Source organism: Amphibalanus amphitrite, unplaced genomic scaffold (genome assembly GCF_019059575.1).
Source record: "Amphibalanus amphitrite isolate SeventyFive unplaced genomic scaffold, NRLGWU_Aamphi_draft 000020F_arrow, whole genome shotgun sequence".
NCBI classification, from domain to species: domain Eukaryota; kingdom Metazoa; phylum Arthropoda; class Thecostraca; order Balanomorpha; family Balanidae; genus Amphibalanus; species Amphibalanus amphitrite.
Window position 1 is genome coordinate 258,967 of NW_024881516.1, and position 16,556 is coordinate 275,522.

Consider the following 16,556-nt stretch of genomic DNA (forward strand, 5'->3'; position numbering starts at 1 on the left):
TTTATGCTGTAACTTCAGTTACTTCACTTTAGAACATATTGCCCAGAATGCGTCACTGATCATGAGCTGGTGTATCATATCATATGTAGCAAATACATAAATGAGAATAGTGTGTCATGAATTTTTGTGCATGCTTCTGGATCATCTGTAATTACATCAAAGGCTCGGCTCAAGAGTGTCCTGCCGACCAGCTTATGCCCAACCCTTTCTGTCCGCAGAACGTCGCCTGCGACTCCCGCACGCCGTTTGCCCCGGCCGTCCGTACTGGTCTTCGCGCTGCGAGCCGCGCTGGAGTTCGCGGCGGCGTCGTGGAGCTCCCATCGGGACGGCGTGTGATGCCCGCTTCGAGCTTATAAGCCGTGAGCTTCGATTGGCGGCTCACGCGGTCACCAGCTGTATGTACAGCCTCGGCCCCGACGACCCCGCTAATGGCCGAGACCGGCATACCCCCGGCATGGGTCCGCTGTCCGGCGCAGCGCTGGCCGCCCGCATGCTACTTTTGGCTGTATCGCTGCCCAGCGGGAGCGCGCTCCACGCTGCGGAAGAGGTACACGTTGCGACCCGACTGAGGACCGCAACCGGATGGTGACACGTCGGCCTCTGCGCCCTGGCCGGGGCAGGCGTGACCGACGTCACAGTGGAGGAACGCCCAAACAAGACCAGCCCACCGTCGGAGCAGCATGGAAATATCATGTTCTGCCTGGACGTCGGACCCGGCGGCCGCAGTGCACCTGCACACGTGCGGAGAGGGGCGCTGGAGGCTACTCTGGAGCTTCTGCCATTCCGCGGCGCGACTGCTGGCAAAACGGCGGCGATTGAGGCGGTTGGGAACAGCTGCAGCAATGGTGATGGCGGTGATGGCGACATGGCGGTTTGGGACTTCATCTCAGCGCGGCCGCCGCCCAGGCGCCGCTGCGCCCGGCTGCTCAGCCACCTACCGGATGGCGGGTGGCCCTTACGGCCCTCACGCCCGTTCGGTCTGCGGCCACGTTGTGGGGTGGCGGTCGCGGGGTTAGCGGCGTTGGACTTCGTCCTTTATCCAGACTGCACCGTACCATCTGAACGGATGGATCTGCCAAGAAAGATGACATCCAAGGCGGCTATGAGGCGATCACAAAGCTTCACCAAGAGCTTCTCCTTCATGGAGCCGGCCGGCCGTTAAGTCGCAACACCGGCTGCCGAGTGCCAACAGCTGCGTGCGCTGGCGCCGACGCGTTGTGGGCCGCGCTGCTGACGCCCAAGCTGCGATATCAACCATCTATGAATAAGTGGCAGCGGTGGCGGCTTGTCAGTTGTTAACGTGCCTTAACAGACGTTGCGAATAGCCCGCGTTGGAATCGCATGGTTGGCAACACAACGCAAGTAAAAATGGGCTTCCTTGATGAACCTACTTTTTAAGCATTGTAGCCTTTGTAATTTTGGATGTTTTGCTGTAGATATTATTTTCTACATATATACTATATAGGCACTCACGTGCTTTAAATCGCGCAATGCAATTGAACCATGGTAAAGACAATGATAAATGAACTGAGAGCTGACATGCCCCATGCTTTGTGTGTGTATGTGTGTGTGTTTTTTTGTTGTTTTTTTTTTGGCGAGTCGATAAAAGTGGTTTTGGACACTGGATGAGTTTTTAGGGGTGTGGTGAGGGGGGATGTAATTCCACAGACCTTCTGTCAGATTCACTAATGCAGTAGGTCTGTGCGGTGTTTAGTTATCGGAGCATTCTTTGAAAGTCGTGAATAGGGCCACCGAGTACCTAAAGCCGTGATATTCCCCCACAAAAACTTCTTTTAAATAACCGGGGATAGGTACATGAGCAGAGTAAATGCTATTACGAACGCCTATCACAATGCTGAGCGAATAGGAAAATCCATAGATGGAGAATTGTGCCGCGTTACGGGTGCTCGGGCGCAGCCAATCCACCGTTACCCCAGCGGTGACCTTGACCCGCATCGTCTGTCTCGGCTCCAAAGCCAAACCGGCGTGGCATTGGGAGCGTTCGAGCACTCATGGTCCAGCGCAATTCTCCACCTAAATCCATTCCTGATACACATTTGCTTGCTCATAGTCATGTAACCCCGGTAAATTCACCCAACTTTCATATTGGTCGCTCCATAGACAGATGGCCACAGAGATCAACTTAAAAGGCCATTGTTGCATTCATTTAGTGGAGATCATTAAAGAGCCGTGACAGGCCACAAGTCGCGTGACATCATACGTGTAACGACCAATGACGTCGGCCTGCAAAACCCAATGGAAGCGGCTAGCAGCGTGCAATAAAACAGGGCGCTGCTTTCTAAATGTCTGTCGTGCGCCATAAATGAATATATTCTTTGTAGCCTGGCAACTCAGTATCTTTTTTTAACTATTGTACTAGTATTTAATAATTTCATAATTTTATAATTGTGCTTACGCTTTATGTTGATATTAGTGATAAATCCTTAGATAAAGTAAATCGATGTGATATTTAATAGAAAAATAGCAAACTAACGCACCATTCATTCGAAAGCTGGGGAACCTAATAAAAAGAACTACTAAAATTCCTGAGGAACCAAAGGATCAAATGGGGATTAAATAGATGCCTGCTATTCCGTCGTGAAAACGGCCGATATGAATATATTTTTTATAAAAGACATTAGGTGCATATTTGGTCAAATTAGGTGCATTCGCCATATAGCCCGTCATGACATGACGGCTGGTGCCTATCAAATAAGGAAACTTTTTTTTACATCGCATGCGCTGAACTCTTATATATATATATATATATATATATATATATATATATATATATATATATATATATATATATATATATATATAGGTGCGCATGTTATCTGAAGCTTGATATGTGCATCCAGCATTAATGATGATCAATAATTTACCTCTCTTAGTCACAAACAACACCTAGTTTATTTGAAATATTTGACGTAGGTATATATTATTTTAACATTTAACACAAGGATTATTACGCTGGAAGACATAACACTGAATCATACCAAAATTGAATAGACTTAACGGTGCGTAAATGATAACCATCGGAATCCTTAGGCCTACTTTTAGTTATTAGTAGGCAATGGACATTGTAGAATTAACTAATGCTATGCATATAAGTTGGGTGGAAATTGATCCCGAACCGTCTTGCAATAGATGATTTGTATAAGACGGGCGTTCCATCTTCACTCCTGCACCGTTCTGCAGATTCTGTGGTAGTTCGGCTGAGCAGCGGGGTTGGGGGAGGGGGAGGGAGGCGCGAGGCGCGTGCCCAGCCTCGGGGGCGCCTCCAGCCGGGCCGGCCGGCCGGGCGGGAGGCGGCGGCGCGCCGGCCGCTCACCGCTCAGTACCGCGCGGTCAGTGGCGGAGGGTGGTGCGGACGGTGGGTCAGAGCTGAGGAGGCGGGCACTGCCGGACTGTGAGGACAGAGGGAGACCGCGCTGAGGTCGTCTCGGTGGCTCAGGTGTGGACTGCGGTGAGAGGAGCTGAACCAGCACTGAACTGCGCCGCGTCTACTGCAGGTCGACGCGGAGGAGATACGGGCGCACAGGTGAGGAGCAAGTAGCACGGCTTGCAGACGGGGATATTCCGAAATAAAAGCAGACTCAGGTACCGGCTGGCTGCTGATCAGCAGGGTCTGATTGGAGGGGAAGTGGAGGATTGAAATCCTTAGGCTTATTCAACAGTTACTTTGTCCCCACTCAACTGCCATGCATATAAACTGCAGAAGTATTGAGTATTTCTAGTATCAATTATGTTGTGTCCCCGGTCTTCGTCCACCTGCGGCCTCGTTCTGCAGCTCTTCAGCCCGCCTGCCGGACCACTTAATCTGGTTCTGGGCGCGTCCCTCCCCCGCTCGTTTCGCCCTTCTTCACTGGTCCGTCTGCCGTGCGAACCGGTTTGGTTGCGGCGGGAGCAGTGACGGCCCAGCTGGGTCGCTGAGAGCTCCTCCGGGGCGTTCGCCGGTGACACGGGGCACCCCGGTGCGCGGGGCGTGCTCTACTCGTGGTGTCCCGACCGGTGAGGTCTGTGACACGGCAGCCGATGTGGTCCCGCCGGTGGGCGGTGGGCGGGCCTGCGAGACGGTGGTCCCGTACGGGCGGCTCCGTACGATCCTGCCGACCTTCGCCGGCCGCTGCTCCCGACAGGCTATCATCCCACGCCGCCGAACAGAGTTGTTCGACTGGCCGAGCGGAGTTCGACTGACCGAGTCGAGTTCGACTGGCCGAGCTCAACTGGCTGTCTGCAGCAGCACTTGATCGCTGCGGCCGCCAACACGGCGTAGTTTGTTTGTGTCTATCCGTTCGGTCAACGTCGCTGATTAAAATACTTCGATCGCCTTCATTCAAATATTTTATTTGGCTTTTCTTATCCCCCTTATTTCGTATTTTCATCTTCATTCAATGTCACTTCACTTGTTGTCACCGAGCCAAGTGGTCACTCAAAACCGAAACAAGCATAAACTTTGCAGCGTCAACGTCATTAATAGTTATATACACTTAAGTTATATACACACAGTTATGTACCTACGTACTCGTCAAATTGAAGGTCCTGCGCGTAGGTATGTACGGAACTTCGGTGTTTATGCATTTATGATCACATTTAGCTCGTTAACATTGTTCGATGTTCGACGATCCCATCCAGTATCCACAGACACCGAGAAAAGTCAGTCTTTGAGCCGGAACAACCGCATCGGTATGCATACCAAAGCAGTTGAGTCCTTCTTATCTTATTTCTGCAGACATTGCATGCTTCACAGGCGTGTGTCAAGCCCAATTTTATCGTGATGCCTACACGAAGTAGAGGCATGGAGCGCTGAGCTCTCTCCTCTCCAGCCGACGCGCTACCTGTCGCACGGCGCTCATCAGGCGGCCGGTGTAAGAATGGCCGCCGCTCCGTGAGACGGCAGGAGAGCCGCCGCCGCCGGCCCAACAGGGCGGCACGGCGCTGCAGCATTGCATGACCTCTCTCGTTATACTGTCACCGGCCGGGGAAACAAACGGGCGAACGGTGGCCGGCCGGGCGGCGGGCCAGGTCCGGGTGCGGAGCAGCGAACCCGCGCCCGAGGATGATACGGGTGCAGCCGTCAGAGCGGCCGTTCAAACACTCGAGATGGGGTCTACTGGCCTCTGCAACAAACATAACGGGAGGGTCTCATGGAGACATCACATTGCGGTTATGGGGTACTTTACCTGCATCATTCTCTTATTCGATATTCTCAATAATTGGCGACGCGAGGAGGCTTAATTGGATAACACCGGAACCGGCATGATTTTATTTTACTCCCATCTCCAACGCACCGCAATGCAAGTGTGCATATTTCGTTCAATTCTCTTCTCATCAAAGTTAACGCACAGGTGAGATATCGTCAACTGATACCTAATAAGCATGCTGCATAGGTATCGCTTTATAATTGCCGTCTTCCACAGTTTAGTAAGAAGTGTTTTTATTTTTCACCGTTCAAAACACCTTTAGGCTTTATCTTTAGTGGACTGTCGGTAACGCCTGCTGTATTCGTGACTCATTTTCCTCGGGTGTCTCCCGGTCGGACGATACAAACAGTCGCTGCCGTGGTCCTATACGTTTAAGTGTTTCCTCCCTCTCAGCCGTGCTATCACTCGACATCGGCTGTCCAGGTGCTATCTAAATGCCATATAGTACTATCGGTCGCAGGCGGCCGTAGCAGAGGCTAATGACTGGTTTACACTGCGTCCCGACTGACGTGGTAATGTCTTGATTGCTGTCGCCGCCCTCTCTGCGGTTCATGCAGGCCGGTCGCTGCAGCGGAAGCGGTCTGAACAGTGCCAATCGGACTATCGGCTACTGGGTGGCGGCCCGCCATCTCGATGTCCCGCCCGCCTCGGCAGTGTGCAACTGCATACAAGTATAGACGCGGATGGATAGGTCGGGAGCCAGCCGGCGCCGGACGCCAGACACCCGATCCCGCTTGGTGGTGGCGACAGAGGACCAGGACCGCGTCCCCGCTGGCCACGTCGCCAGGCCGTGCAGCGGAGATGAATACACCACGGTGCATGCCATTCCTGCCTGCCACCGGGGCGGTTGCAGAGCTAGCGTGTATTCCATTGACAACCTATTGGAAGCGGGCGTCACGTCCTGACAGCCCTGCCGACCGACCGCGTCTCAGCCCACGGAGGAAGCAGCTCAGCAGATCGGGTGGCGGCGGCTCAGCTGCTCAGCGCTCAGTCGTGCACTATCAGCAGTCTACAACTGCTCGCTGATAGCAGCGCTGAGGCGCAGTACACGGGCGCCTGTCGTCCGCAGGTCGAGAGACGCGACCAACTATCAGCGCTCTATCTCGACAGCCTGTTGATCCCGTTCAAATAGGCGGCTGTCAGCGGGCGTCGGTCAGTGCGCCGGCGCTGTGACGGCTAGCGAGCGTGCAGTGTCCGCTCTGACCCCTCCCCTCCCCTCCCCTCCCCTCCCCTCCCGGGAGACCGTGCAGCGGGACGACGGCGGCGCGCCGGGGTGCCAACCGAACGGTACGTGCGAGACCGTGTGGCGCGGCCGTGTTTCCGGCCGCCAGGCCGTGTCGTGACGGGGTTCCGGTACCTGATCTGACTCCGAGGCAGTGTCGCCGGCGTGTCCCAGCGGTGTCGCCGTGTCAGCCGGACGGTGTCACCGTGTCAGCCGGGTGGGGCGGCGGTGTCAGCTGGCTGTGTCACCTGACCGGCCGGCTGTGTCACCGGATCAGCTGAATGGGCGCCCCGTCACAACGGACCGCTGCACTGTCCCGCTAATGGGTGTGCTGAACGGGGTGGATGGAGGCTACATGAAATTAGCAACTGACAAAGGGCTGACGTCGCAGGGACAGGTGGCTTTCTGAAATGGCGACCAGTTATCTACAGATCTGTTATCGCGATTCGGTGTCGGTTCGTGGCTGGACGTATCGCTGCGTTCACTTTCCTTCTCTATAATTAAGGTCCTCGAGTCATTTAGAGGACAAGCTGGCCGTTTTCCAGTCACGGAAGCCGTGCTGTGGCCGTGGTTAGGCGGATCTGACAGCACAATATAACACGATTATGCTGAAACATTTACTAATGGATAAACCGTTACAAATGCACGGTTATGTTGAGTTGGAAATGGACGGAGTCATAGAAGTTTGCTCGGCTCACATCACACACAGTGTGAGGCGAGCTGCTCATTTATCGCCGGTGTTCTGAGCCGAACCGAACGTCCAGCTACCGTCCCCTATTTGTTTGCGTTATTCCGAGTACACTGTGGGCGTAACACGGCGCCTCCCGGGTAACCGAGCCATTCGCGGCGGCCAAACATCATCTGATACCGCAGACCCTGTCAGTGGCCAGACGGGGAAAACGGCGCCTTCTCGCAGCCCGCGTGACTAACGCCCGTCACCTGGGTATCGCTCGCGTGGTCAGCCACAGCGCGCGCCGTATGAGTGACGCTGCCGCTCAAACCAGATGGGACCGATCCGGAGATGTGGCGGATTCATAATGCATCTCCATCGGCCCGCCCCCAATTGACAACTCTGCACGGGTCACGTGCAGAGGAACCGCTATCGTTGTCCGACGGGGTGACCGCGCTGAGGCGCCGCGCCACGCGCCTGCTGCAAGTGCACATCCTCGGGATGGCTCGCGAGATAAGGTGTATTATTGCGCATTGCGTATACGGATTACTGCGCATTTCCTAGAGTGCCTTCGGGTTTATCCGTATCGCCGGTTGCGTGAACGATTGCGTCTTTTTGTGGCGTGAAAACCCATACGATGATTTTGGTTGGGTTGTGACAAAGTGTTGCAAAGGCTCATGTTATACTTCAATGAGAAAAAACTTTCATTTCATTTCTTTTGAATTGAGAAGGCCTTAGCCATGAAATGATACAATTGCAACTATTGAGTAACATTTGGTTGGTACTATTTTTGTTTTCCTGTTGTGAAAGTAGTCACCGTTTGAATTATCTTGTTTAACGACTGACTTTCATGTGAAGAGGATCGACACCCCATGGCTTCATGACGAGAACCGTTAATGCGTCTCTCGAGCCTTTTTTGCCATATCATAACATTGCTATGGTAAAGGGAGAAACAAGACGCCATAGGGTTTCAAGTTTGTAGGCTAGGCCCCGAATATTAGTTTTTGCACTGCACGGCCATAGCTGGATTTGTAGCTGTTTGCATGGCTGCCGGATCTTGTAGTTGTTTGAGTGTGCAGGCCGCAGGGGGCCGTGCCGCCGGCGGTGCGAGGGTACACGGAGCGCTGCGTCTCGCGCCGGTCACCTGAGCTGCCGGTGTGACCCGGCGGCCGATCACCGGGCGGTGCCGGCGCCGCTGACACAGCCCTCTGCTGCACGGGGCCGGGGTGCGGGGTCAGATTTCAGCCGGAATTGGAGCCAACAGCTGGGGAGCCGGAGGCTGCACGGCTCGGTCGGCGGCTCTACGCTTACAGTCTGGGCGTTCTGGGGATGATTGATTTCTAAAAGTCATTTTGAAGCAGGTAGGAGGGGATATATTTCCTAGCTATTCGGAATACTGTGATCTGGGAGCCTGGTGAGTTAGATAGCCAGTTCGTTGTGGTCTCTTAGAATACAAGAACAGCTTCATAGGCATGTTAGCTCGCGTGGTTACGACCGAAACTCGATGGGCAAGGTAACACTTAGCCAATCGAATTATAGCGATACTGGGACTTAAACGGCGGATTCATCTCTCACAATAGCTGATCAGATTCACTGGTCTGTATGTCTGCCGGTTGGCGATCCTCGCTGGTCGCTCTGGCGGGCCCTAATGACGGGTTAGTGCGCCGACTCGGGCCGGCTCGTACCGGTCTGGGCGCGCGGCGGAGAGCAGCAGCGGAGAGCGGCGGCGGACGCTGCACCGCCTGCCGGGTATATACGGCCTCCTCACCTGTCCAGCCGGACTCGGCACCGCAGTAAAGTGGAGCTGCTGGCGGCGCGGGGCGTAACGACCCGGCTGCGTTACCGGAGCCGCTGTCCGCCCGAGCAGCCGGTAAATCAGCCGACACTCAGATTACCCGGTAATTAAACCGGCGCGCCGGATTTATTGGAAATACTAGCTTTATATTTGCTGTTCCTCAGGTAGAGTACGCGAGATGGCTTGAGTGGGAAGTAATCTTTATGTTGTGGTATGGTTAAGTATGGTATAACGATCTTATTTTTGCGCTTCTACATACTTGTGAACCTTGTAATTGACCTTTCATCAAGGTCTTGAACGTTCAAATCTCATCTTGTCTTCGGCTGTTGCGTGATGCTATTCGCTTTATAATGTTTAATCTAATGTGTAATCTTTATAGTATACCCGAATTAGATTATAGACAATCAGAATTTTGTCTACTTGTTGTAACAAATCACAAAACATATAATGATAACTGCGAGTTATAGGAATAAGTTTTGAAGCGATTTCAGAGATATTCTTCAGCTTGGAATGGCTACTGATTGGTGCATTTTGCTGGAGCTCTCTAAAGCCTGAAACAGACTCTTTCCGCAGTCAGGAAATCGCATGCGAGAGCCTATTCAAATACATGGAAGCACGCTCGCATCAATCGCACGCACCTCCCGGATGCGACTGATGCGAGAAGAATTACAATGTATTTGAATAGGCTCTCGCATGCGATTTCCTGAACGCGGAAAGAGTCTGTTTCAGCCTTAACACAAATAATCCTAAATGCAGAATCCATTTGATTTGCTGCTTTCTTACGCACGCTATGTGCTGAATGAATAAAACTGGAAGGTGCTTGTTGACCACTGACGTTAGGAAATAGGTCGTAACTCGTATCTGACTGTTTTCCGTCTGTTTTGCTCCGTAATGGCCATTGTCTGCCACTGGGAAGTGGAGCCCTTCCGATCTCCTGGTTCCTGTTTCCCACGGCGCCGGACGGCGGTGGTGTGCTGTGGTCCCGGCGCCACTGCCCTCGGCCGGCCGTCCCGTGGCCGACCTCTCGCCGGTGGTCCGACCGGAGCGTGGCGCCTCCAGCTGCGGGACGGCTGCTCCGTGACCCGCCGGGTGACCCGGCCGGACCGTGACCGGCCGAGGGCGATGACCTGACCATATAGGTACTGTGATCTATATACGGTGACCTGGTCATACACTGTGACCTGCGAGGGGCGGTGACCGGGCCGCACCGCGTGACCCGCCGGAAAGGCAAGCCGGCAGTGCCTCCGGCAGTGCCGCCGCTGCTACACTCGGCTCCCCACGGCCTGGGCCGCGGTGACAGACGAGTGCCGGCAGCCGTGATCGTCAGACACGCCCGGTCGGACGGTGTGGTCACGGAATGCCAGTACCGCCATACCGGGCACCCGGCACGGCGAGCTCGGCCGCGGACCACGGCCGGGCTGCCAGCACCTGTGGCGCTGAGCAGCCAGCGCTGTCAGCAAAGCACGTGAGCTTACTGCAGAGCGGCACGCCAGGCGCGGATTATCTACTTCTCCATCAATCTTATCACGATCAAAGTCAGCTCTGGCTTTGCAGTTACATTTCCAGTGTCGATTTTCGTGCACATAGTTTTCACACATTTAGTGGAGGCTGCATGACAGACTGGCTGGCGCGCCCTATGCTCGGCTCTGAGACCTGGCCGCCCTCTGCTCAGTGCCGCACCACTCGGTGGTCCTGCGCTGGGGCGGTGAGGCGGTGCACCAGTGTCGCGCGCGAGACGGCCGCTCCCTCCCCGGGATCCAACCGCTGCCACGGTCCTTCTGCGCTGGACGCTGCCGCCCCTGACATAACCAGGCCTTCTAGCTCTGACACTGACTGCACTGCACTGAGCGGAATCACCCGGCGTGAGCGGACGTTTACGAGCCCAGAAAGTTTTGAGTGAGTTATAGCAGCAGTTTCGAGGCGGAGCCCTGTTTATTTTTTAGGTGATGACTGATTAGCTTTCAGATGTTTGCACGATCTATATCGCATTTTGCGCACCTTATCGATCAATGTGCCCGGCTCAATTCGAGGCCACACCTGTATCAAAATGTTGCAAATGTTCCGCAGGACATTCCGCAGGACTCGCCCATTGCTTTGTTCGGGTTTGTGCAGTTTCCGTTTCCGGCGAGCTCATGGCCATGCATGCTGCTGACAACAGCAAGACTGTGATGCTTTCGTGGTGATATGACATATATCAGCGGGCGCTGTCCAGAACGGCACTATCTTTGTCGACACACGCGACGCCTGATTGACAAACGGGGTCCGGGGGCGTGGGACGGGGACGGCACGCGACCCCCGGCGCCTCGCGCGCCGCCCGTACAGGCACCGGGATCAGACCGCGAAGTACTCGGCCGTACTTTACAAGCCGGGGACAACTGTGGTATGCTTGCCATGTCGGCCAGGGAATTCCACTTGCATGTCTTCCTGACATGATAGCGACACACTTCTGTGGCCCGTCTCTGCCCACCACCTCCTTCGTTTCTGTATAGCGTATGGCCGCAGGCAGGGAATTCGCGTGCCGTCACATAACGGAGCGGCCGAGGACCCAGATCGCATGGTGATGTCCTGCACCGAATCTATTCGGTACTGTTGTTCCACTCAATTCCAGTCCTGTAGTGGCAAACGGGACATGTAAACCGGTGTGGCCAGTAACTGATATAGTGGACTTCGCAGAAAGTCTTCGTCTCTGGCTCTGTCCGTATTATTTAACGCCGCATATGGCCGCGGTTACATCTTATTCACTTTTCTTTGCTTTTCATTTTCAAACGTTATCCAGTCAATAAGCCTGAAATGCTACCACGGTTTGACTCACTTGGCCAGTTGTCACAATCGTACGAGATTTTCTGGTGCTTGCATTGATACATATGTATGCCTATTATCCACGCCACTTTTGCTTATAATTCTAGACAGTTTAGCCCCTTCCCTGTCAGCATTGGTGCAAAAGGTAACAGTCAACACCTACCTATTACAGCAAAAACAAACATATCAATTAAGGACTGATTGTTTCATCGACAAATTATTTTCATTTTGTTCGTCAAAGGTCGGTCAAATACAGGACACAATACGACATGCACATTGTTCGTTTAGTCGTATTTGATATGCCTGAATGCTACTAACGTTCGCTGAAATATGGTCATGGGGTTGTGATGTGATGCAATAACTGGACACGTCATTTGTTCGACTTGGCAGCCACCTTTCAGCGCTGATTCGATTCCCCGAGCACGTGCGGTGATATTGAACGGAGCAATTATTGCCATCCACTGTCAGACGCAATTGCTCGCCCTGAGCGATTCATACATCTGCATTGGGACATGGGAATGGATCACCGTATAGCGCAGTATACCGTGCGGAGCAACTACACACGTCACATGGTGAGGAACGCCTCCGACGCCCCTGGTATACGGCTTGGCAGCCGTTCAAAGGCGTCTCTTTAAAGAGCAGTTGGCACGCGGCCCGCACCGGGTGGGTACTGAGTGCTGGGAGCGCCTCCCACGGTGGCCGGCTCGCGCCGACCGGCCCTCCGCCTCCCTCCCTCCCGCGGCGTACTGCAGCCCCCGAGACGGCCCGGTTCCCTCTGGACGCGTGCCATGCGGCGGGGGTCGGTGGAAATAGTGCCGCCGGCAGTGCCGATGACACGCGCTCGCCTCCCGCTGCGGCGGTGCCCTCCTGCGGCCGGAGGTCGAGCAGACGCCGCGCCGTCCTCCGTCGGCGGCGGTGCCCTCCTGCGGCCGGAGGTCGAGCAGGCGCCGCGCCGTCCTCAGTCTGCGGCCGGCCTGACCCTGCAGATCCACTGGCATCAGCTGCGCCCAGCGCGCAGTAGTCGCAGTTACGGGGGATAGAGTCGCATTTATCTGTACATTTTTTTATATTGTTTTCTTATGCTTCATTATAAGCTTATTAAAATGTTTGACACAGCGCAATTCTGAAGCCCTTGGTCACCACTGACGCAATGACAGCATTCGTCGGAAAGCGGGCACTGTTTGACGTTCGTGACAAAGAGGCACGAGCCCATGTTCCCGACCTCGTCTGTTTAACTAATGTACTTTTCAGTGGTGCTTGCTGTAAGGCAAGGTCTTCAGGGTTGCTTGAGCTACAGTGTGCGATTGTATGCATAAATAGCTGGAAGCAGGATCCAATAAAGCTATCGGCGTTTATAATGCATGCCGCGTCGCGGTTCAGAAGGTCCTTACACGCTGGCTGGCGCCGACCGACAACCACCCTTACCAGAAACCCCGCGTGAAGACCCGCTCCTATCTCCGACATGACAGTGCCGAACCCGGACCTCAGGGCGAGGATACGTCCTCAATCAGTGCTGTAGGCATTACGCCGACCGTGCGCTGGTGCGGCGACCCGTCTGTTTCTGGGGGGGGGGGGGGGGGTCGGCGCATCTCCGACCAGTTACTGACGTGTATGAAGGTGTGCATTGTCGTCACACACTAATTCGTATCTCTGTGTTTCAGGGGCCCTCCGACGGTGATCATGCTGCGCTGAAGGACGGGAACCGCTTGCTATATCTGCTCTCTGTCCTCTGAAGCCCTCTTCGATCTCCACGGCCTTCTGAACTCTTTGCGTCTACGGTTCGGACTCGGACGTCAGCCATGAAGCTGACGATGCTGCTGCTGCTGATGCTGACGGGCGCCGGCCTGGCTCAGGAGATCAACATCACAGACCGCCGACTGGTCCCCTTCTCAGGTGAGGAACGCCTCAGACCGCTAGACCGGTTTTACGTTCAGCCAGTAGTGCTTAGTATAAATTGGCGTTCAGTGTTATTTGGCTATTGCACTCAGAAGCTCTCTAAACGCTAAAGGCTTGGCGATTTTAGCACCGGTTGACTAGTAAGTCTTCCGTCAAAAGAATAACATTGAACCGCTAGCAGCCGCTCAACAGGGCGGTGAGGGAGCGGCAGTGGTGTATGCCACGAGGCGCCAGCAGGCCATTCGGAACGGGCCAGCGGGGGCGGCAAACGGGGCGGAACGAATACCTGCAGAGCTGGCAGCCATCACTGGGGCCGCCCCAGCTCCGCCCGTCCAAATTGGGCACCGGCGCCTCCTGACTGCGCCCCGAGAAAGCCCTTTGTCTGCACAGCTCCCTCAATCACCGAGCCACGACCGTCAGCTCACCGCCGCGCTCCGGCTGGACGGCGATACTGAGCTTCGTGGGCAACAACTTAAACTCGTTTATTAGCTTAACTTTCTTTAGAAGTTCCAGTCCACAGGTGTGCCTGATCGAATGCCTCGCTGATTATTTTCACCACTCACGACGGCTGAAGTGACACTTTGTGCCTGGTTGCGCCTGTTGGGCGCCGCTCGGCGACTCTCTGACGTCAAGTCTGCGGTGGCGGACGAGAAAAGTGTGCATTATTTCTGTGTCAGGTCGCGTTAACAGCCCTGTTCGCGTGCCGCGCCTCCTTATCCGGCGGCGGAACATGCTCCTCGGAATCACCCCCTGCCCTGGAAGGAGGCGCGCCCAGGGGACACGGCATGGGAAAGACGGGGAGTGGGAGCGGCAGGTCACGACCAGTGCCAATCAGTAAACATTCAGCTATCTGGGAAATCGAACTGATTTTTTTCTGAGCGAAGTTTCGTGGCGGATTATGATACAATGTTGACACATGTTTTGAAATGGCATAACTAGCATATAGGCAGGTACTTTTGACAAACTAAAACCATTCTTTATACTTTATTTCATCTTATACCCTAACCATTGCTTTTTATTTTCCTTTATATATATATTATCGAAAAAGTCAACACCTATTCAGCTATCAAACATTCACTAAAAGTGAAGCTTGATGAGGCAGTGAATGCTCCATTTGTACCACTTATGCTAAAATTAAGTTTTGCCGAAATTTTGACGGATATATGTAGCATTCGTTAGTTCATCGTTAGTTACCTCATAACATTATTACCGCAGTTAGATTTTATACTATTTCGTTTCCGCTTGACCCCATTTATTTTTCCTCGCCCTCTTCAGAGAATGCAGGGGAAAATACCTACGTAATTGATATGAGATTGCATTGAAAAGGATGAGAAGTGCCACGGAAAGAAATAATAAATAACAAAGACGCGGGAATAATGAGCAGGTTAATGTGTAAGAGCGTTGTAAGTCTATACGAACTCCGCTCCGGGATGTTTTCCTGAAGGGAACTCCGCTCAGTGATGGCTATCGGCTGTGACGCTCTCCGTTTTATGGGCGAGTTTGATGCGCGACATTGTCGTAAATTTGCGGCTGTCTGGTAATGACCGTAAGTGATTTCCGAACAGGCATTGTTTTGCATTGTTTGGCTACGCCAGGTGATGTCAGAAGTTCGGATTAGCTTCCCTTGGTGTCCCTGTCAACTAAGAGTGCTACTTTACAGTATTATACGCCAGAGGTACATATGTTATAGGTATACAGTTAATTTATGTTCGCTGACAAAAATAACGGTCAAAATAACTTATTTCGTGTTAAATGGACCGGTCATTAACTATCGTCAGCTATTGAAATAGTTTAAAACTGCGCTGCGTCATAACGTGGTTCAACATCATACAGGTAAATGTCGGGCTACGTGCGCAATGCGATGTCTTCCGGCTTAAGCCCCCCCCCCCTCCACACATACCCCGTTCGGAGTGATTTACCCGGAAGGCAGAGCGTTCTGTCACCTGGCTGATGTCACAACACTCCCGGCACGACGTGGCGACCGGGCGGCGTCACCGGGCCGTCAGAGCTCGCTCGACCGGCCGACAACAGCGTCACGCTCCCTCGCCGGCCGGGCCTGCCGACCCTCTCGGGGGCCGCCGCCGCCTTCCAGGTAGACGGCGCCCCTATCCGACGCATCGCTTGTCCGAGCGCTCCTAATAGTCGGGTGTCGCGGGGCTGGTGAGACGGTGCGGCCGCTCGGCCGCCGTGGGACGCTGACCCGTCACCGGTGACACGTGTCTGCATGGTCAGCAGCGCGCCGAGCAGCGGCCGTCGCGGCGCGGCCCGGATCGTGACCGGCCGCAGCGCGCTCGGCAGCGATGCGCCCCTCCAGCATTTCGATAGCGTGATGACAGCCTTATCGGGCGAGGCGGTTCATTCGAGGTGCCTTACCACGCATCCTGGACATGGGCTGTGGACTGGCAGTGCAGCTTTCTGATGAAATGCTGCAGTTCACTGGAAGACGGATCAGCTTGGCAACTGTGTGATTTTAATCTTTAGATCTAAAATTTGCTATACAGGCGTCTTTAATAAGCTACATTTATCTTACATCGACATTATGATGAGAAATTAGAGGATGTTTGAAAGCAAAGTAAAATTGTGTTGTTCAAACACGATCACGATCTTCCGAAGTAAGCCAATGAGTCATTACATCTTGGTGAAACCTTTGCACTCTGTGCTAATGAAGTTCATCGGTGTCTGTCTGTGTGGCTTCCACAGCTGTGAGCCCGTGACCCCTGCAATGGGCATGTGTAATCTACCCGTCACGAACAGACGAGGCCAGATCAGCCGGCCCCCTCCAGCGCGTCGACTGATCAGAGCTCACGATCACTGACCCGAGATGACATGCTAACGGCCGCACCCCGCGCCACCCGCACCAGCGCGGCGCGAGCGGCCGAGCCGGCTATCCCGGTCTGCGGCCGAGCCGGCGCGCCCGGTCCCAGGCCAACCTTGACGGCGCTGAAGACGGGCAAAAGGTGAAAGTGG

The 16,556-nt window shown here is 54.1% G+C and overlaps 1 protein-coding gene across 1 annotated transcript in view; it reads left to right on the forward strand.

Annotated features, from left to right (window-relative positions):
• The first annotated feature begins 3,337 nt into the window (after window positions 1–3,337).
• Window positions 3,338–16,556, forward strand: part of LOC122390076 (semaphorin-5B-like) — a 38,056-nt gene continuing 24,837 nt past the window's right edge. Inside the window, exons 1-2 of the mRNA XM_043382710.1 lie at window positions 3,338–3,544; window positions 13,355–13,586. Of these exons, the coding sequence (XP_043238645.1) occupies window positions 13,493–13,586 (94 nt within the window). The 5' untranslated portion in view covers window positions 3,338–3,544; window positions 13,355–13,492. The remainder of the gene's footprint in view (window positions 3,545–13,354; window positions 13,587–16,556) is intronic.